The sequence below is a fragment of the Rhea americana genome, unplaced genomic scaffold, assembly GCF_003343005.1.
Source record: "Rhea americana isolate MKP2758 unplaced genomic scaffold, rheAme1 scaffold_3, whole genome shotgun sequence".
NCBI classification, from domain to species: Eukaryota; Metazoa; Chordata; class Aves; order Rheiformes; family Rheidae; genus Rhea; species Rhea americana.
Window position 1 is genome coordinate 1,611,484 of NW_028186423.1, and position 22,477 is coordinate 1,633,960.

At 34.7% G+C, this 22,477-nt stretch overlaps 1 protein-coding gene across 6 annotated transcripts in view; it reads right to left on the minus strand.

The window, feature by feature from the left end:
• NAA16 (N-alpha-acetyltransferase 16, NatA auxiliary subunit) overlaps positions 1 to 22,477 on the minus strand; it is a 69,874-nt gene that overhangs the window by 33,200 nt on the left and 14,197 nt on the right. For 5 of the 6 annotated variants that reach the window (XM_085309464.1, XM_085309465.1, XM_085309466.1 and 2 more), the window contains 6 exons: positions 18,712 to 18,869; positions 16,786 to 16,920; positions 10,730 to 10,883; positions 9,591 to 9,710; positions 7,377 to 7,472; positions 4,406 to 4,512 (listed from right to left, as the gene is read on the minus strand). In XM_085309464.1, coding sequence (XP_085165590.1) covers positions 4,406 to 4,512; positions 7,377 to 7,472; positions 9,591 to 9,710; positions 10,730 to 10,883; positions 16,786 to 16,920; positions 18,712 to 18,869 — 770 coding nt within the window. The remainder of the gene's footprint in view (positions 1 to 4,405; positions 4,513 to 7,376; positions 7,473 to 9,590; positions 9,711 to 10,729; positions 10,884 to 16,785; positions 16,921 to 18,711; positions 18,870 to 22,477) is intronic. The other variant, XM_085309469.1, reaches the window with a different exon arrangement.

Sequence of the window (22,477 nt, forward strand, 5' to 3'; positions counted from 1 at the left end):
TTGAGGCTTTAAAATTGGAGGAAAGTGGAAAGCCTAAAATCATTAATTAGCTTTGTGAATTCCATCCAACTACACTATATCCCAAAGAAAAATCACTATTAAGTACTGTCCACTGAAAGCACTTAAAACTTACCACTTAACTGAGCACGCATCTTAAATAACTGATCTTATTTCAGCAAGTTACACCTTTAACTAAAATTTCTTAGGTATGATGATAACACTTTAAAATCTCAGTATGATGATCAGAAGAATTCTTGATTTAGACACCTGAAGCATAAGCCTAAGATTCACTTTATTCATGTACATTCCATCTTACTGAAGTTTTTTGTATTAAATTATATGGTCAAGACTCCAATATCATCAACAAGCAGGTTTCAAAGCCCCTACGACTTGGAAGGGAAAATCAAAGGCAGTACCTTATCATTCCTTGAGATAAAAATAATCTCAGCATAAAAGCTTTTCTACAAAGCCTTCTATTTCCCTTATACTGAAATTGAGCAATAGTATGACCCATATCGCTTAAGTGACYACAGATATGGACATACAATCAACTAACTCAAGACTATCTGGTCAGACAAGGTATAAGATATGGATGCTGACATTAAATATACAAAGCCACGGCTTTACCTCAGCTTAAACCAGTCAAAGCCTGAGCTGCTGTGACCCCTTCATCTTGCTCAACACCTCAGGTATCCTATTTCTATCATGTGTAGCATTCACAGCATTGTATAAGCCTAGTGAGAAAATTCAAAGAAATGATCCAGCTGAAAACTAATTAGGGGGATTTGTTTGCAGACAGATTAGCCCTCTGAAGCAGCTCAGTGAGCAGCTGCGTGATAGTTTGTGCTGATGTGAAGAGAAGGAAGACTGCATAGAAGAAAAGAGCAGACTATCTTAAGGTGCTGTAAAACTATGCTGTAAGTGTCTTTAGACATAGTTGTTAGCTTAAACACCACAAGGGCATGCAAGGTACAACCATTCATTTGAAAAGGAAAACACAGCTTTGTTATTTTTCTTGCAACTTTAATGCCTTAAAAATTATGGTAGTAATACCATAAACTTAAGAATACTGGCAAATGAAGGACAGTACTGCACACACTGAGACATATTTTGGGATTTTATACTTTCTTCTGAAGTACATGAACTGGAACAGTCTCCTGAGGTGTATCAGATACCCCCATCCCAAGAAAAATTTTCCTTCTTTAAGGAAAAAAGAAAAAAAAAAAAGGCAAAAAAGCTCTGTAACCAACAGAAAAATAACGCCTGGTTTTCTATGGGTTTTGACCTGCATCCTCCAGCCCGTCCCCTACTCTACAACCCTGCTATCGTTACAGTAACAGTTAGTTGTTTGGCATTGTATATACTAAACATGATACCCAAGCCTGTGCTTTGTCCGCCTGCTGAGTGCTCACTCATGACTTAGTTCCTAATCCCATACTGACTGCCCTTGCTACTGAAGGAGAATTCTTSAATCAGTCACTCTGTTCTCCTAAAACCCAACATGTAATAAGTGTGTAAAAAATATATATCTATAGACAGATAGATGCATTTTGTCAAACAATTCTCAGAATATGTAAAATAATAGCTGAAAGCAGCTAAAAAAGTAATGCTTCATGCTTTGCAGACTTGTAAATTAAAAATTATTCCAGTGTCCTCTTGGTGATCTGAATACTCGCTTGCTCCACTATTTAAACTACTGAACTATTTAAAGGACCTTTGGTCAAATCAGTGCTAACATACCAAAACATGGCTAGTTGATCATCAGCTAACAGAAGAACAGCTGAACGGAACAAAATCCTAATTCTTCCCATCTCATATTCTGAGGTAACTTCTGCAACTTTCCACAATCACAGAAAATGTTTTAAATTCCTATCCTAACAATGTCTGTGCTAGAATCTGAGCATAGCTTCCACACTATAACCTTGATATTTTGAATCTAAGCATGTTAAGTCCTATAGTTTTAAAAACCTTCCTAAAGAGTTTTCACTTTGATCCTGGAAAGTCCTAGAGCTTGCGGCTTGTGAAGCTGAAGCTAGTTTTCCCTCAGAACTGAAACAGTAATGTTAACAGACTATAATTTATTTTTAAATTAAATGCACCAGTATTCTTTATATTAAAGATTTAGAATAAAATACCAACTTAGAACAATTAGATACCAAATGTTTAGCAAACAATTGTTTTCTACTCCATCATCTTTTTTCCCCAGATGCAGAGGGAGATAATACATAACCAGCTAATCTTTACATTATCATCTTCTCACATCACTCAGGTATAAAGGTGTTTTTACTACTGAAAAGACACTTACTAAGAAGTTCTAATCCTCATCTTCACTGTCTGAAGAAATAAAGTTATAATTTTCGCCACTAATTCTCTGTATTTTTGTAGGCATTAAATAATTTACATTTTCCTTTCCCATATATAAAAATTCGAGGCACTACTTTTATCTGAATTAGTTATTAAGCACATACAAAGAGAAAATTTCTATTAATATTGCATTTTATCTTTACCCTAAATATAAGTTTTATGGAAAATCCTGAACCACCCCCAGAGTTCCAGAAAGAACAAACTTTCTAGACTTAAATATTAACTCTTTTATAAAATTCTCTTATCTACACCACTCTAAAATGCAACTGCAGTTGTGTATGCCAAATTGGAGTCCTTTCTCAAAGTAGTAAACTGTTCATCCCCATCTTCTATATTCAGTATTTTCTCAGGTATTTTCTAAAAGGTGTAACACAATCTCAGCCGATTTTTTTTCGAATTTTAATCAAAATACACCAATAATGTTAAAAGGTAGCATTAGATACCAACTTAAACAGATACCAAAGAATAACAATCGTGAGAGGTGTAGCAAGCATTAGTTTGCATTTTGCRCGCTTTTCTGCCTCTCACTCCCCAAACTTCAGAACTGTCATTGTTCAGAATTCATTGTCCCAAACTGAAGTTGATGCTCATCTCTAAGGTTCAAAAATCCTTCTATTATGTTATAGCTACACGAATACCCAAAGTGAAGCACAAAGACCACTCTCTCTTGAGAAGAAAGAGAAAAGAAATTTCTGCTTTTGCAGAAATCAGGATTGCACAAAAATCCACATGTATTTGGCAAGTGTGAGACTCCACATTCTGTAACTGGTAAATTTTTAGGTTTAAGTAGCTCTAAAAGGTATTAATTTAATACACAGAAGACTAGCAGCAGAATAACACTATTCCTGATGAATGTGTCCCAAAGTAGTGTTAGTTCTCAACTTAGTCATGTCAAAAATGATTAAATGCTAAAATTTTTCCCATGACAGATCAATTTATATCTTTTGCATCTAGATTTTAACACTTCAAATATCAAAGCAAGATCTTTCTCATTACTTCACTTCCTCTCCAGATATTTATTTCATGATCATTTAAAAAAAAAAATCTTAAATCCAATTTCAAGGCAGTTTACATTAAAAAGTATGTGTTAGAAATAAGTACTGTGGAGAAGTCTGTCCTATATGACCAAAATTTATTAAAATCATGTCAGTCAAGGAGATACAGTATAGATTCCATTCTCCAAACAGAAACATGTAAAATTTTACATTAGGACAACTAGAAAAGAAACTCTTAGAATGAAGAACATTTTTAGTTCAATTAGAGGAATACTCATTGGTGGTTTTAAAGAACAAGTTAAATCACATACTTAAGAGTTTTTTTTCTGGTTACACAAAGGACTCTTAACTAGTCATGAGTGGATCAAGAAAACAATACTGTTTGTAGCAAAAATAGCAACATCTGAATAGACTGAGATGTATTCTATTTCCTATACATTTCAGTAGCATGCTTGAGTTTGTTAATTAGTTGTTACTATACCTTATTGGCATCTTGAAACAAAGAACTAAATCTGAAGTAACAGCTCTGGTGTGACAAAAGTGTTCCAACACAGTAAGAATTTAGAAGAGCATAAATTTAATCTTAAATAAATTTTAGCTCGAGACTGAAATATGAAACAAATCTGTGTGGTAAATGAAAATGTATTCACGCAATTCAGAAACATATGTAGAACATCAGTAATCCATGTGATAAAGTATCATGATTTCTGGTGACATCATAAACCATAAGCTGAAAGAATTCTGGCACATTAGCACTCAAAATACACAAAAGTAAAACTACTAATTATCTAAAAATTTCAGTGCATTCTTCAATAATCAGATTTTAAGCACCGTGATGTTATAAAGTGCCTATGAAAATGCATGTTTCACACAGACCAAACATCAACATGTGATGAATTAGGTATGACAAAACAGCACACTAATCAGAAAAGTGTTCAGCTACAGTTACTGGTAAGTTACAGGGAAATGTATATAAACACTTTTGGATAATTATTGGAAATTAAATACAAAGACCTTATTAAAATCAAATAAATACTAAATTTTACCTTTTCTGGATTGTAATATAAAGATTTCAAAGTGGTAAACAAGGGTGGACAGCCTTTACTGAAGTTAACCCTCAGGAACTTATCCATTAGTTCTCTAAATTTTTCACCTAGAAACAAAAGTGTATTTGGTTATATGTCAGTGATTTCAAGTGTTATATGAATATAAACACTAACTGGTGTACAACTCTGGATAACACAGTAATTGAAGAACTGCAAATAAGGGTTGTCATGTTTCCTCTTAAGAATAAGATGCAAATACTGTCCCAAAAAAGAAGTCAGAGTAAAATGCTTAAGTTGCTTGTGTTTACAAAACTGCCAATGGGAAGACATGACAACAGTCTTTGAACAGGTAATACCTATTTGCTAAAAAGCAAAAACATTAACTGCTGGCCACACAGAATGTAGCACAGTGTTTAAACAAACACTGGGAAAAATTCTAATTGTAAGAGTAACTAAGCACTAGAATGGATTAGGTTGGAGATCTCGTAAAAGCTCCACCAGTGGAAGTCTTTATGGTTAAGTTAGACAAATTTCTATTAGGAATAGTGCAGATATAACTTATCCTGCTTTGAGGAAGAAGGATGGATGAAATGAACTGTCCACCTCTCTAACAGGATTGCCCCCCCTCCCCGGCCTCCTTGGTCGAACAGGGCGTGGGGTAGGGTGAAATCTGCTATCACACTTTCTCCAAAAAGTTGATTTTCAGCTGGATCAAAAAGCTGATCTGTATCAACTGCAGCATGCTGGAGTGGAGCAGGATTACCCTTTTAATGACAGGCTGCAGTTCAAAATGTTTTAAGTCAATTCTGAACCAAGAGATGACAGCTGCAAGCAGCCAGTCATTGATCACTCTGGTACAGCAATCTCATTTAACCAAAAATTCAATTTTCTTGAAACCTGCAAATACATTTCTGCAAAAAAGTTTGTTTCTATACCTTATCAGATTCTCATTAACTGTTTTGCCAACAAAATTTATGATCTGCTGTATTTATAAACATGATGATGAGTCATTTGGGAAACAGACCTAACAGAAGATTTTCCACAAGCCCAAAAATAGTCCTATATAATCATGACTGATATAAGCTTAATAGATTAACAGAAACATACATTTTAATTCAGAGATATTCTTATCTGTCATGAAACATTGCAAAAGGTAATCTACTAGGAAATTTTTCTGGACTCTGAATCAACCATGAATTATTTCGCTTGTATTTAGAATACTGCTACTGTAGTTTGGAATAACTATTATTACTAAACATACTTTCATTTAAATGAACACTAGCTATGAAACTGGATAGTTAAAGTAACCCAAGGTAACACATTCACAGTGAAATAAACATCAGTGACAAAACACCCTATCAACAGAATTATGGAAGAGCATTTTGCAGGCTATTTCCTTGTTTGCTGTATTAGTATACTTAATTTTCATAATATTGTATTCCAGAAGAAAAACAATTACTTGTCATGTAGCTTTTCAAATCTAGCTGAACCCCCTTAAAATTCTGCTTTTGTATTTTCAAAGAAACTAAAATAGCCAGGATTTAAGAAAGATGTGTTAACTTTGTGGCTGATTCTCTTATGAGGCAATTACAATTTTGTGACTGTACACAAGAAAAGATGTATGCACACTTAGACTCCTGAGCAACACAAGAAAATAAGACAGTTCTGTGGTGTACTATTTAAAGCAACAACACATGCGATGCTTCAAAGTGAGTCAAACTAAAAATTAAACTCAAGAAATCAAAAGCCTGAGGGGGGATATTTGGAATTTACAACTGAACTTAGTTTTCAGGTGGATATTTCTGGATATGTGTACCTTATACTACTTTCCAAATTTTTTCAGTTGGAGTCACAGTGTATATATAGCTATATTCCACAGGTGTATACTATACTCCTATACTATGTTTTTACGGGATTAACTATTTCATTTAATTTCTTTCCTTTCATTCTGGAAAAGCATAGCTTTCTGGGGTTTCTGGGGTATATTTTTAAAAGGTTTCCTCCAAAACTGAGGATATTTGTGTACTGTGGTTTCACACAACTTCTAGAAGGACACAGCCTCTGAAAAAAGTTAGCTATAGAATAAATGATGATAAAATAAAACAATTAATGCTACAAAACACTGCAGACCTAACTTTCTTCCTACTCTTACTAAATTATAAACACAAAGTTAGTTGACATTGTAAATTTACATTTGCATTGTTCTGTAAGAAAACACTGCACATCAATATGATACTCAGTTTCATGAAATTGCTTTGGTGTTTTCTGGTATATCACCATTACAACAACTGTTAGGAACTTCACCAGACCTGTGCTCTTGGGATAGTTATACACATCTTTGAGAACTGGTTTCAGAGTCTATAAACTTCAGCATGGGCTCCTCAAACAAAAGACTTTGTTTCACCTCCAGAGTATGTAATTTTAAGTAAACAGGTTTTAAGTCAAAAAGTACAAAGTAGTCTGTATGGTAACTAGACTATAATTAGTCTTCTAGCGGACTTCTACATTTTACAAGCAATCTATACTGCAGAATCAAGACCAACTGACTTTTTCCCCTCTAAAATGACCACTGAAGATTATTACAATTTACAAATAAGCTAGGATACATAAATCTATTCCTCTAATACAATAGCTTACTACACTTCTAGCTGATGACCATTAACTTGCATGACGCACAAGAGCAGAGAATTTATGCATAAGAGTTCTTAAAAATCTAAACAGTTCTGAACTGCAGTTTTACCAATAAAAATAACATTAAATGCTTGGTACCATCACAATAGAGTGTATGAATTCTTGCTCTAAATCCTGAAATACTTAAATACATTGCTGTCAATTCCAAGACAAATGCATACATGTCATTTGTGTGCATGTGCAAATAGGTATTAAATGTATATTCAACATCCTGACAAAAAACTTAACAAAAACAAGCAAAAAGCTAGTAGTATTATGGAACAGATATGCAACTTGTTACCTGAAACAAAGTTTAAAGGTAATCTTCTAGGTGAAACTGCTCTGGGATGCCTTTTACTAACATCTTCATAAATTTGAAGCCTCTCTTCTAAAGTGCCTAATATCAGTAAATATAATAGATATAAGTAACAACAGCAATAAAAGTATGTTCTCCTAAAGGTTCTGAAGTATCAAGAATCAATTTAAATTTGTATATAATTTGGACTTGAAACCATTTAAACACTTCAAGCTAATTTGTTCATTTAATCACAAACACTACTGTGTGGAACAGTGTACGTAAACATTTATACACTATACATTTAGTATGCAAGAATCAGCATTAATCACTACACAAATATAACACTGTGAACAGAACAATTGCCTTGCACTTTCAAATATATGGTACTAGAGTATTTTCTTTCAGGTATACACAGTGTGGATCATTTCATACAGTAGTTTGACATTCATAGCTTTAGTTAACTGTTTTACCACTAAACATCTGTTTCAGACAAATACTTAAAGCATTTAGAGAAATACACCGTATTTCTAAATCATAGGTCTACAAAGGGCATACTATACAAGCATGCCTTCATTGCCTTTGCTGGCATCAAAAATGTGGCACAACACTGCCAGGATAAGCACTCAGCACCAGAACTAACCAATGTTTAAGAATCTTCCCTTTTGTTAAGATTTCTTCCCACTCCTCCCCTTTCCCCCATAATATGCTTTGGAGCTCCAATGTGGTTAGAACTTGAATAAAACTAATCTGTTGCTTTGGAAATGCCACGTTCGTATAATTAAAATCCATTTTGCTTACAGATTTTTAAACTCGTCAAGCAATTTAAATACAACTGAATGTTCAGATCAAGATTACAGCACAACATATGTTTAATAAATATAACTGGTTTCTTTTCAAAGGGAAAAGAACTTAATTTTGTCACTGAGCTCTGATGTTGGGGGAGGGGGGATATGTTACCCAGTGTCTCCAAGAGATGTGCAATTCTAAGTCATATATTAAAATAATGTTAGGATTGTAACTAAAGCATATAAAAAAAAATCCTAATTGAAGTCACAAGTTGGAGCTCCAGAACTTACCATGGGGGAGGAAATAGTCCTAAGAACACCTAAAAAATAAAGTAGCATTATTAGTTTTATAGATCAGTACAGTTTTAATCAGGATTTTAACGTCAAACAAAAATAATACTGCATGAGTTCTTTGTTAAGAAGCACGCATTTACATGTCAACACATTCAGTATTTCAACTGGATCAAATACTTGGGTAACTTATTTTCTGAGATAATAATCATGATCTTCAACTCTACAGATACACTAGAAAAAAAACACTGTCAAAGGGCAAGACTGGTCTTTGTACGACTGTAAGAAATGTAGTATCTTCCAATCACAAGCCATGTTTTATGGTCTTACTAAATCCAGACTAAAACTTTCTAAAATGAAGTTGGTTGAAAAATGTAATATATATTTGAGTGGGCTTATGATTTATGATGTCATCAGAATTACTCCAGTAAAAACCACCTCTAATTAGTGAGCTACAAAATATAAGGAAATAATTCTAATGCATGGACTGATACAGATGAAACCTTGCAAAACTTACTGTTGCAGTGTATTTATTATAGCATATTGCTGCAATACTGTAATATTTTTTAAAGTAATTAGCTATTTTTCTGGAAGGCTAGAGTGGTAATAACAAAAGCTAGCTTTGAGGGGGAAAAAAATATATCACGTTTATCACCTTTCCCTCCAAAGGATATCTAGCTTCTAATAAAATTAATTATCTTTAAAAGGTTGAAATAGGTGTTTTTTCAGTATTTCTCTACACGCCCATACAGAGGTATTACACATCTCAAAATGACAACTCCAACTATAAGCATGTTCCACAACTTTATCAATTACAACACAAAGAGCAATAAATTACAATTTGATTTCCATATTCATGCACATCAACGAAAGGCTCTTTGAGTAAGCACATTAACGAACAACACATTTAACTCCAACTTCTGTAGAAAGACTTGCTATTGGTATTCAAATGTCCGTATCTGTTTTTAATGAAAAAATTTTAAAACAGATAAACAGGACCATCCTATTCAAAATCAGAAGGAATAGAATTTTTTGCTGAGAAAAGCTTCTTCAGTCTAAAACTTAATGCTATATCAACAACAGAGGAAAGTTTATTTGTGTATCATACATATTTTCAATGTATCAGCGTATCATAACTTACTAGGTTGTAGGGCCTTTTCCAAGCCTTCATAGTAATACCAGTTTTCTGCATTGCGCTCGATTAACTCCTTGTATACTTGGCCAGCTTCTTTTAGTCTTCCCAACTTCAGTAACATTTCCCCTAAAAACAATCCAGTTAAAGGATGAAAAAAGTTCTAAAGAACTGTGAATTGCATAAAAAAACACCAGTGATGGTTTGGAGTAAATTTTATAAAACTAGGTGCACATAATTGGGCTCAGTTATACATAGTTACTTAAAAAGAAGCTTTATTTTTCAAAGACTTTTACTTGTGTGTTACAAGTGCTACTTGAAGTTATCCCATGTAGTGCTGCCCAACACAATCTGGGGATGTTCAGCATTTCTGAAAAACAATCTTCTTTATCTGAACATTTGTATTTGTGTGTTGAAGCTAGCCACTGGGATTATCACTGACCAACAGAAAAACAAGCAACTGTTCTTCCCTTCTGGACTCCAATAACTGACTGCGCTGCTTCTTACTGACAGGCCACACCTACATTTCATACCAACTGCAGCCAGTTAAATCACATTGGTTTGCTGCTAAGTTAGACCATGCAAGAAATAAGCAGTTAAATGCATGCTATTGCACTCCATAATTCTGCATATTCAAAACTCAGTAAGTAGGAGTACTTCAAACCCACAAAACAACTGTTGGCTGTTTTTAATTTTAACTGAATATTAAAGTTGTTTAAGTGAGGTAATAAAAATAAATGCATTAGAAAGTTTAAGGAGGAAGCAAGAATCTGATGCTTTAGTCTAAAATCAACATTTACACTACAGAGTATTCTTATGAATAAGACTCTTATTATTCATTAGATTAAAACTCAGCTATACTAGTTTTAACTTACAGAAAGGTCCCTCTATATACACATTTAAATCGGTATCTCTGATACCTCCTCTTTGCCTGTATCAATTCAAACTACCTGCATCCACTATACACTTTGATAGGTCAAGTTATTAAAACACATAGATGCATGCCTGATGTTACTAGTTTCTTTAGAATAGCTGTTTCAAATTGTTTCAAGATTTCACAAATTTCTTTTTTTTCAATGCTTTATCATATCCAAAAGCCAGCAGCAAAAATTTAGAACAAGACTGGCTGGGGGAAAACAGTAACTTACCTTTGATTTCTTCTACTATTAATTTATCGCATATTTGCTTTTCATATGTCTCTATATGCTCTAAAGACTCTTGAAATAGATCTGCCTCTCTCATGACTTGATTTTGGTATAAAATCAGTTCACTATATTCATAATCTATTTTATTAGGAGGAATCTGGGAGAGGGGAAAAAAAGCCATGAGTTAGTTCACATGTACCATCTACTTGTACCTTAACAGTATGCAATATAACAGAATATTGAGATTGAAACAGAAGATACTAGATCTATGTATCCATCTAAATGCTAAAATATAAAATTCACAATATTCACAAATTGAATTCATTCAAGATATCCATTGTTGCAGAATTATTTATTTATTTAATTTCTTCTATCATTACAGCCAGGTAATTAAAAACAGAGTCTTCGTCTTTCCTCATACAGTTCCATTACATTTACAAAGATCTTGGTAATCTCACTCCTTGTAAAGGACTATACACTCCACAACAATTTTGATCCAAGTTCTGTAGCTGGTTGTAGAATATCACAACACTTCATTTCAACATACGAAAAATTCCAGATCAAACTCTTTCCAAAAAGGAATGAGCCACCCAAACACTGGGCACAGCTTGACAGATGGAATTTTTCAGACAAGAAGGATGCATTATGCTCTCCAGCTGAATGCTCTCTGTASTACACTTCATTCTCCCTGAAAGTACAGTGCACAAGAACGCAAAAGCCGTTTTCAAGTAACAGATAATCCCTGTGAGGTCTGCTGGCAGTTGCACACATGGGACTTCTTCGCCTGCAGGCTATAGTAACACTGGCATGTCATCCCCCACCCGCTGATGCATCATCCACTGAAGCAGGATGACATAGTCAAAAACATTTCCTTGAAGAGAGAACTCCCTAAAACATATTAGGCATTAAAAAGTCTTTCTTGGAGTCACAATAATTATTTCATACTAAGTACTCTTCACTAATACATACTAAAACTACTTCAATTACCAGTGAATTGCAAGAATTTCAGAGACCAAATGCAGAAGCCCAATGCCCAGTAGGTCTATACCACAATCTACATCATAAAATACATTGCCTAATTTGATACTGTAGAAGGAAAGACAGTTACAGTCTGTATGTTTATATTTTTCTGAATAAAAACAAACAAGAAGCAGTTGAGCTCAATAAATTATGTTAATGATTTTTTTTTCCCATGATGCTATATACTGTTTTTTTCTGAGCAATGAACCCTGAGTCACACCGGTCACCAAATGGTTTACTATTACATTTCTGTTCCCTGAATAATGCTCCTCCTCCTGCCTTATTAAAAGAACCAAGTAAACAAAAAAAATGCAAAATACAAAATAAATATAAAAATGAAAATATTAATGAATATAGATAATAGATAAAACAGCAGACTGGTTGAGATTAACATTCCTCTTGAAAGACTGTTGTCCTAAATCACTACTTCCAGTTCTCCTCTAAGTGCAGATGAACTGTACGAGATTTAGTATTTTTGCAACATGCCCTTTGAATCTTCAAATACAGCTTGTACAGTACTGTACATTTTTAGAAGATGTAAATTTTTTTCTATCCAAACAGGAAGAATAGGAGAAGTTCTAAAAGATAACATAACTAAACAAAGCATTGTAAAAATGTGTATTCAACTCTGAACATCAGTTTTGCRGCTGAAAATAAGATCATTCAAATATTTTTAGTAATTATTGGCACATTACAACAAATAATGGCTAATGGAATAAGCAGTCTAAACTTTGCACATATTACAGTTAGCAGCTAGTACATAATCCTATCCATTTCATAATCAAGAATATTTCCTCCATCTCCCTCTGCGTTAATTTCCACCTTTGCTCAATTTTCATCCAAACTAAAGACCAAAAACACGAACAAARTGTTGCTACCCAGAAAGCATCAACTACTTCACAGAATTTACAAATGCAACAGGACTAACAGTTTGAGCATATCTTCCTCCAACTGCAGACATTTATCAGTTATCATCACRGTAGTACCACAGACTTGAGACTACAGGAGTACTAGTTTATTTCTCCTTTTATTACTTTCTTTATAAAAACATCCTCCCCTCCAATACAATACCCTTATATCTAGCACCTAGATACAAGCACACCTTTTTGGCTCACTGTGAATTGTTTGTAGACTTTACATTTAAAGGGATTACTCCAACAACCTTCAAAATATGTCGCAAAGGCACAGGAAACATGTCAATTAGCCTGTTCGCTTTTCTGGCTTGACAGGACTAACAAAAAATTGTGAAATGCCAATGAAGCAAATGAAGTACCTTTTATATACAGGGCAAATCTACAAGAAAGATACAGTACCTACCATCAGTATCAGAATAGAGCTACACCTTTACAAGTATTTTAAGAAAACCTTTTTTTTTTCCCCCAAAAAAACAGAGAATTTTGAAGTGTAATCAATTTAATTATCCTTTAAACATGCAATTCATCAGGAGACAAACAGTTTATGATCCCAACACTTAGCCTGGACAATCAGATCATCTTATAAAGAAAAAGAGACTTCGTAAGACATGTTTTTTAATCTATTATTGTTATTGCTGCACAATATGTATATTTTTTTTTCCAGAAGAGATATGATTCCTGTGGATAAGATCTCCAACCTTGTCTTGAAATCAATTCTGCTGGTTCAGAAGAAATTTTCTTCCTGTCCTGGACCAAAAAAGCTTTATAATCAATGAGATGCCCTAACATAAATGTCACTGAAAGAATGTGACAAGATGCAGCCAAAACATACCTAATAGCAGACCCCCAAAACTCCAGAGGTTTTCTGTCCATATCTGTTATTGTGAGCCTGATGCAGAAATTAGGAATAAAATAAAAATTAAGAATAAAAATTTAGCTCTGGAAAAGAAGAAAGGGAAAAAATGGGATATACAACAGTAAAACAAATAGCATAATTGTTTTACACCTTTGTTCCCAAAATTCAGGTTCTAAAGTGACTTTTAAATTATCTGATTTAACTGTACAGCTCAGGCGGTTACACTTCCTGCAGTGACACAGGCATTCATTCTCAACCTGTTTCTGATTGAAATATTGTGCATCTGGCTAATTTACAGTTTCCAGATGGCAAGCAGTTCTGATTTAGAGACACAGAGACAGAAAATCCACCATTTCCCATGATATCTTAACAATTATAATAAAACTGTCTGTGGTAAAATGTGCTTTATTGTATCATTTGAATATGCCATTCAGTTTCTAGCCATTAGTTCTTACATTTTTCTCCACTAAACAATCTTCTTTGTTATTATTCTCTCCAAAGACAGTATTTATAACTTGAGCTAAAATCATCTAATTTTCTTCTGTTTTAAAGTAAGCAAATGGAATCTCAACCTTAAATTGTACAGTATTTTCTTTAGCCCTCTGATCTTTTCATATTGTTCTTTTCAATTCCCAACATTTTTCATAACAGAGCAATAACAATAACAGAGCCATCAGAAAGTCTTACTCTTCCAATAATATTATATCATTTTATAAAGAAAATCCCTGCTTCTTCTCAGAAATACAAGGGTCTTAACCGCTTTTCACCCGTAAGTCTGCACTAAGGGGACAATTTCACAATAAAATAAGCTAGCTGCATCCGGGATCAACAGAGGCAACTCAGTTCCTTCTACCCTACCCTTCCCTCTGTCCCTCTCACCTCACAGTTGCTCAAGTCCGGTTAAACAATCCTTCAAAGAGGTGATTATTTTCCCGCCGCTTTAGCTCCCTGAACCAGGCCTCCACGAGTCGGAGCGCGCTGCACAAGGGCGCGGTGGGAGCATGCAGCAGAGGTCACGCTACTGCTTTTGGCAGCGGTATGCTACAGAACATCTCAACATGCATACATCYGAGCATCTTAAGATACTCACCTACAATAAAATGCCATCTCTTTGATCTTTTTCTTAATCTTACTACTTKTTTTCGGCTCTTTTAAATCACATCTAAATGGGAAAAGCTGCCTGAGTAATCTAAGAAAATGTACACAAAAGCCTTACATCATAATTTGCCAATTAATGACAGCAACAGCTTTTACAAAACAGGTTTTCCATTTGCTCCTTTACTCATTAACAGCAATGGTAAACAGCCACTTGCATCAGGCCTAATATAAATTGCCATGAAACWCCTCAAAAACATTGGTTCGATGAAGATTTCCATTTAGTATTAACTTTGAAATCCTTCAGCCATTCAACCTTCCTTTTTAACAGCTTGACTAGTGACATACAATATTTAATACAATGTTCATGAATACAATATTCAATCTGCCCACGCAACTTATTTTTTTGGTAAGAGAAATGGAAGTTAACAAAGTTATCTTTATTTTTTTTATGTTTAGGGGGAGCTGGAAGGGAAGAGGAACAGGCAGTACATCACATAACTGAATCTGTTTCAAAAAGACAAAAGGCTTGACATGGCTAATTTTCTATAAACTTGTGTTGTCATTTATGGCATATTTCTGTCCTTTAATACTTGATTGATCAGCTTTTCCATAATTTGCTTTGTGAACAGTGTTATGCTAAGCAACAGTTCAACAGCTCATATTGTTTGTATTATTCAATTTAGGGAAATTTCCCAAATATTGCAAGTTTTTACTAAAAGCTTGCAACAGAGCTGGACATCTGCTCAGGATTTTTTTTTTTTTTTTTATCGTGATAACTTGCACAACAGACTTCACAAATTTAAAATGTTTTTCTGTGGTAGATGGTATTTAAGCCTCCTTAAGCTACTACACTGAAAAGTATATCATCATGACTCCTTTCACATACAAGCATATTTACACACAATCTTTTAGAAAAAAGATGAGCATTAACAGGATAACCTCCATTCTCTCCAAAGGACAAATACTACTGTTAAGTTCTCTTAGTCCTTTAAATTCTTAACAATTCCCTACAATTCATCACTTGCAAGTCTGTCTTTTACCATATATTATTTCTAATTCCAACATTCATGTCCAAATTAAACTCAGATGGGCTTTTGTTGACTCATTGCAGAATCATGATTTTTTGGCTGTCAAACACTCATAAATGATGACCCAATTTTCATTTAAATTCCTTGTTTAAGTTTTTATGCAACACTGGTGTTACAGCTCTTTTGAAATAGCAGTTGTATATGCCTGGCTTGCAAGGTCCTCTGCTGACCACATTATATATCATCAGGATACAAACACTGGTCCCACCTAGCAACTATCTTCTATTAATTAATTAAAATGTTTAGTCTGTTTCTGACCATCAGATGCAGTTATCTCAGACAGGATATGACACTGTTGTTAACAACARCAACAAATCACAACCTATGGGACTGGTAATATTTTAGTGCTTGCTGTATGCTACTTCCAGTCACAATACTCAACACATCCATTCTGTTCTGTTAATCCAAAGTTTACAGTTTAGAGTTATAAATAATGGAACAAGTGAATAACATCTCTCAAAGAGGTTATATTCAGTGATGATCACCATATCATTTCATTTATTCCAGTAAGTTTCAAATACACCAATTGTTTTCTTAAAAGAAAAAAAATAATTCTCCTTTCATGCTGCTTTGACATCAAGTACACATTTTAAGTGCATAATGCACAGATGCATACAAAACAACAGARAAGTTCCTTTTTACTTGCTTTGCATTAGAGACATAACCACATTCAGATGACCTCAGAAAAAAAGATGGGAAGGGGAAAGAAAAAGAGCAGGCACACAAGAGCAAGCAGGAATGAGAAYGAACATGCATTCATAATTGAACAGTTCTGAAATTTTATCTGCTGTATTTCAAAAAACAGGCTTATTATAGGCTTTCTTTGATTAAAAGTCTCACAAATGTTAAGTTACTAAGTTTCCACATGAGCCTGTTCTTACATTCTCAATCCTAATAGCCTATTGCCAGGGAACAAGCAAGCCTATATAATTTGCATCAACTGTTAGCTACTGGAAGAGATTTCAAGGAGCTAAATGCTAAAAGCAAGTACCTCCACAAATAATAAAAATTTCTTATTCTTAAGYGTTGTTGCTCAGACTCTGTCTTTTTATACAAAAAGTGTTTATTTTCTATAAGTCTTACCTGTTGGGTTTTTCTAAATTCTTCAAGTAGTTTTAAGGCCATATCATAATCTTTCAACAAATGATATGCAATTGCATATCCAATCCAGGAAGCCCGTTGCGTGGGGCGCAGTTGGAGTAGCTGGTACCTTGTTTCCTTGAGTAATAGGAAAGCAATTTAAATCAACATAGATGTTAAAAAGTCATTAAGTCATTTTGATGATTTAGTGCTACTACTGCTAATATTTTAAARGGTCTTTTAAATGTTCTAAGTTCAATAGTTYTTGAAATTCTACCAGTATAGTGARAAGTAGCATGTCCACATTAYATAAACTTGCAGATTAGATTGTAAATACAGGAGTTACAACACAAAGCATAAACTCTATCTGTTGTTACACAAAAGGTATCATTTTCAAAAATGCCTCTTAAGGGCCTATTTTTTTTTGCAAAAATAGAGCTCTGGAATCTCTGACAGGGGTTCTATTAGAAAATGTGAACTCACTGCTACTGACCAGGCAAGTCCCACTCTCCTCACACCCAGGTGCAAGGTTCTGATCCCTAAGCTGCTCCAGCGCTTCTCAGACCTCCTTCCTGAACCAGTCCAAGTCTGTAAGCCAGAAGGTTRTCTTCTTGTCGTGGTTGAGTGAATTTACCATGCTCACTGAAGGCTAGCTAATGTCATAGCCTGCAGTCCAGTCCTCTACTTCACATAAAATAGAAGTAACACCTTTCCCTTTGGCAGTCAGAACACTTGAGCCACCTTTGAAACCACTGACTAGGTTGTTAGGCATATTTTCATCACTTATGATGAAAATCATAGAAYGGTAAGATTGGAAGGGACCTTCTGGAGATCACCTAGTCCAACCYTCAGCATAGCCTCGTACAAGGATTGAACCCATGACCTTGGCATTAGAAGCACCACACCCTAACCAACTGAGCTAAACCTGCTGTCAATCTCAATTGGGATTCAAGAACTCAAGCATCACAAGACAAATCTCTCACATATTAAGTAAAATATAATCTGGTATTCTTTACACCCCCGCTTATGTCAAGCCCTCAGTGGCCTATGAACTCTAAACACTAATAAGGCTTCAAGATTGGGTTTGGGGGTGAGAAGAGGAAGGACCACAGTATTTAGTAACACCCTTCAAGAGAGATTTAAGACAGTTTTAGGATCAGAGTGAAGTATCTTTCAAAATTCTATAAAAGAGACARTTTTATTCAAAACATTTCAGATTTATTTTATTTTTTTTTAAACATTGTATTTCTTGAAACCACGACCTTCCAGAGGAAGGTGGAAATTTTTGCAAAGCTGGTTCCTACAGCACAGGAATTTATATTTCAGTAAGTGCAAATGAATAAAAACTAACCTCATTAAGAGTAAGGAAATAAAATTCCTCACAAGACCATAATGGTATTTCATTTCACCACTTATTTYTGTTACATGATCTAAAGAGCCTGGGCAGAGAGAGAACATTTTGCAGCAAGAGCACCTCCAGTAGGTATCACTAGAACACTGCTTGCAGTACTTCACAAGTACTTTTACCTTTTTTTTAAAAAAARAAAGCTTTATGCTTTTTATTTTTTATTCGACAAAGCTGAAACATAAACTGTAGGGACCCATGTCAAGTAAAAGATGGTAGGTGCAAAATACTCGCTAAGAGTTTAATTGATTTAATCATTTGAGAACTAGAGCTTTAAAAGGTGATCCACAAACTAAACTGTACAGCATAACTGTACTTCTGAGGTCTATTCTCAGCTTTATATGGAGCTCTACAGCTGTTCATTTTCATGCCTTCCTAGACAAGAGCTCAAAASACTTTCTACTTTGAAACTGTAAACAGAAGAACTAGAAACAGAATTACTGGGAGTAACAAAATTAGTATTCTTCTGTTTCTCCATTATTAACAGCAACAGAATTAAATAGGAATTTAAATAAAATACTTACTCTATATCCTTCTAAATCCCTCATCTGAATCTGCAAGAGAGAAAGATCTCTCAAGATCTGTAGGTTATCTTTATCTAGTTTGAGTGCATTCCGATAGCATTTGATAGCTTCATCGTATTTCTTATCAGAACGCTGCAACAAACCATACACATGCCAACCTAATGCACATTAAGGAAGACACACACACAATTCTCAAAGTACTGCAGAGCACGTGTTACAGACCAGACAACTTGATATCCCCTGAAGATCAGCACTGTTATAAATTGAGTTTGACTATTGCAGATTACTGACTTTACTGATATACATTTTAAAACATTAAATGCTTCCAAATCAGCAATAAAATCATTTCCAAATTAGCAATAAAAATCACTTCTAATATTCTGTAAAGTCATTAACTATCCCCCCACCACAAAATACTCGTTACAGAAACAACTGTGGTTCACAATCTAACAAGTAAGAGTTCTTCCTAGAGATATATTGTTTACAATAAACTACTGTAATTACAATAGAAATTTTGATTCCAGAAGTGTCTCATTCTATCAATGCAATTGCTGTAGAAGTTTTACTCTGCCCTACTTGCCTATCTGCGACCTCAATTAGTCTCCAGATTTTACAGTAAGGGATAAACACGGAGCTMTATGTGATTGAAAAAGGAAATTTTTAGCATGTCTGTCTCTTTTTGGCTGCCAAACATCCTTGTCAGATACCCAGCATCCCAGATTTCCAGTGCTACCGTGCCATTTCAATAGACTTTTTTCACACGCATCCTTGTTTACCCTGGAAAGGCTTTCAATTCAAAGCACGAACCCCAAAGATGTCATAGCAACACATTACACTGAGCGTGTTTGCGTCAGTCTCCAAGAGCCGTATGAAAAGAAAGATTACTTGGCAAGATCTACTGCTTGCTATTCCAGGTTAGTACCTTCTTATGGAGGGAGCATCTTCCACAGTTGTAATTCTGAACTTCTTCTGACTTCCAAATAAAATTGGCTCAAAATTTTTCTCATGAACTCCTTCCACACGACCTCCAAAGCAGCAAAACACTGCAAATCTTGGGAAGAGGTATATGCATCTTCATCCAGGCACAATTAAGAAGATGGCACAAATAGCTCATAGAACTAACAGCAGAAATTTAACAAGAGTTCCTACTCTACCAATTTGAAACAGAAGCAGCCCTTTCCTCCAAAGAGTAAGTTATTTTGAAACTTTTCATTCTAAAAGAAGTTGAGAAAGTACATCAAAAATTTCAATGGGTTAACCTGGTCAGATTAACGTAGCAAGTAGAACTATAAGATAGATAAATTCCTTCTCTCTGAGAAGGATTCAATTCCTGAAATAAGCTCTAGATATTGAGAGAAAGCAGATCTGTAATTATGAAGAATAATAAATGATGATAGCAACATGAGTCCAGCCAAAAGAAAAAAGTCGCAACAATTAATAACGTGAAAGAAGCTTCTAATGGAGAAGCAAGAGACCCTGTTTCATGTTTCTACTAGAACAAAGTCATTTTAGCTGGTTGCATGACAAAAAACCTTCATATGCATTTTTTGAGACTGTCTATTGCTGTCATGACGATTTAAGACTAAAGATGAGAGGGCGACAAAATAACATTGGATGTAGTTGTAGCAGTTAGTCTAATACCCTTACTTCTCTCTATAAATCCTGCCTTATGTCTTTAAGTATTCAGGACATGGATCAAAGGCACATGTAATACCTTAACAAACCTGCTTCATGAACTCTTAATAGAACCTTGAATAGGAAGATTCAGTCCAAAAGAATTTGTGTGTACTTGACCTGTGTACTTGACCAGTGTACTTGGGACTAAAATGATGTATTGAATAACGTACCAGGAACCGTTATTCTTACTCAACTGGTAATCCAACCTAAACCTTTACAAGTCACATTTCACGAAGCAATCAAGGCACAAACTCATTTAGAAATAAAACTGTACTACTACCAAGCCCAAGAAGGTGTAACAGCTGATAATAGCCAATAAAGCAAGATGCAAAACCAGTCAGAACTGTCTCCTAGAATAAATTTGTGTTTTTTTCATGAGTGCCTACAGCATCCTTTGTATATACAATATGCTGTCTTCTGAAACATTTAGTCGTGCAATAAGCCTGGAGCTCTAACCTAACCATGATTCAGGTTATATCCAGAATGGACCAGAACTCATCCATGATTTGATCAGAAAAATTTTGGACTCTAATTAGTTTTAAACAGCTGTTTTCTCCTAACCCTCAATATAAGTATTGGGAATTAAATTATACAGGAAATAAAACACTGTTCTACTCTTCCATAAATCAGGACACTGAAGTGACTAGCTGTATTTTATTATTTTATCACCCTTCACCAAGTATCTTTCAAAAARAGTCATAATTGTCAAAAAGCAGTCACCTTATAAAGTTAAAGTTATTATACGAAAATAATACATAAATATATTTTGTCTCCCTGAAATCAGCTACTAGAATGAGGTGACTTGAGTACATAAGCCCAGCCTCTTCCTTTAACCCAGATGACAAGGATTAAGCTCCTGTAAATCAAGGGTTGTTTAAATTTTATTTTAGAGAACCTTAAGGTCTGCTCAGGTAGATAATAAGTAAGGCTTTAAGCTCTCATCAGAACTTCACRGTTGATCGCAGGCACGTAGAAGGAACCTTTAACAAAACACTCAGCCTCAGATCTCAACTTCCTCATTGACTCCAGTATGTTGTCTTCCAGCCTTTCCTCTTCCTACACACTAGAGCCGACCATAAGGAGAGATTCAGAGATTTAGATAGCAACACTGATGCTACAGCAGTTGTTTTTGAAGTGTGAGTTGTTTTTGAAGTGTGATAATAGAATAGGCTTGCTATTTCTTAAAATACTACAAGGCAGCAACTGAGAGAATTGTGACAATCCTTGGATGTCTGGGGTAGAATTAATATACAGCCAGCTATTTTCCACTCACTAGAAAAGTAGTTCTGCACAGACAGATACCTCATGGCTTATGAGAGGACACTATAGAACTGGAACAATGTAGTAGAAGGTAGGAAGCTGAATATTCTTGCTTCCAAGTAAGAATTAGTTCTACAGACTACTGCCATGGATGCAGCCCCAAAAAAGAACATTTGTGGCTAAGAGGATTCAGATGAATTTACACTCTGAAGTTAGAAAACCCTTATAGCCCTCTTATTAAATTTCTCCTAGTGTAAGTAAAAACAACAATAAAAATCCCACTAAACTCATAATAAAGTCAAAATTTTAACCTAAATAAATAATCAATAAAGCATCCCCTTGCCTGTCTCCCCAAATCAGACTTGAGAAATACTGAYTGTTCCACTGAGCCCCCAACACTTCCAGGCAAATTTTTCAACAGTTCAGAAGAGTTGATGTGGATTTCAGACAACAGTTCGGGATGCCTGAAGATCCTACTCTGCTTTAATGTTTAAGAAACAGAACCTCAAGCTCTCCTCCCACATACTCTGAATCTTCTTCTCCCTAATTTAAGGTGCAAGAGTTCTTATACACAGATGAAAATAGCTTTGGTATTCCTCAGATGTTCAGCTTTCAAGATCTAACATATTAAATTCCTATAGATCAAGAAGTACAAGTTCTATGTTTGTTATATGGCAAGATTTCCAGTAACCCTGATAACCCCAAGCACATGGAGGACTTTTTTTTTTGTTCCAACCTCAAATTCCCTGGAGGTATGATATAGGACTGTAAACAGCAAGCCCTTTGTCTTAACTGGATGGAAATCAGAAAATGTTTCTTTCAATTGTGA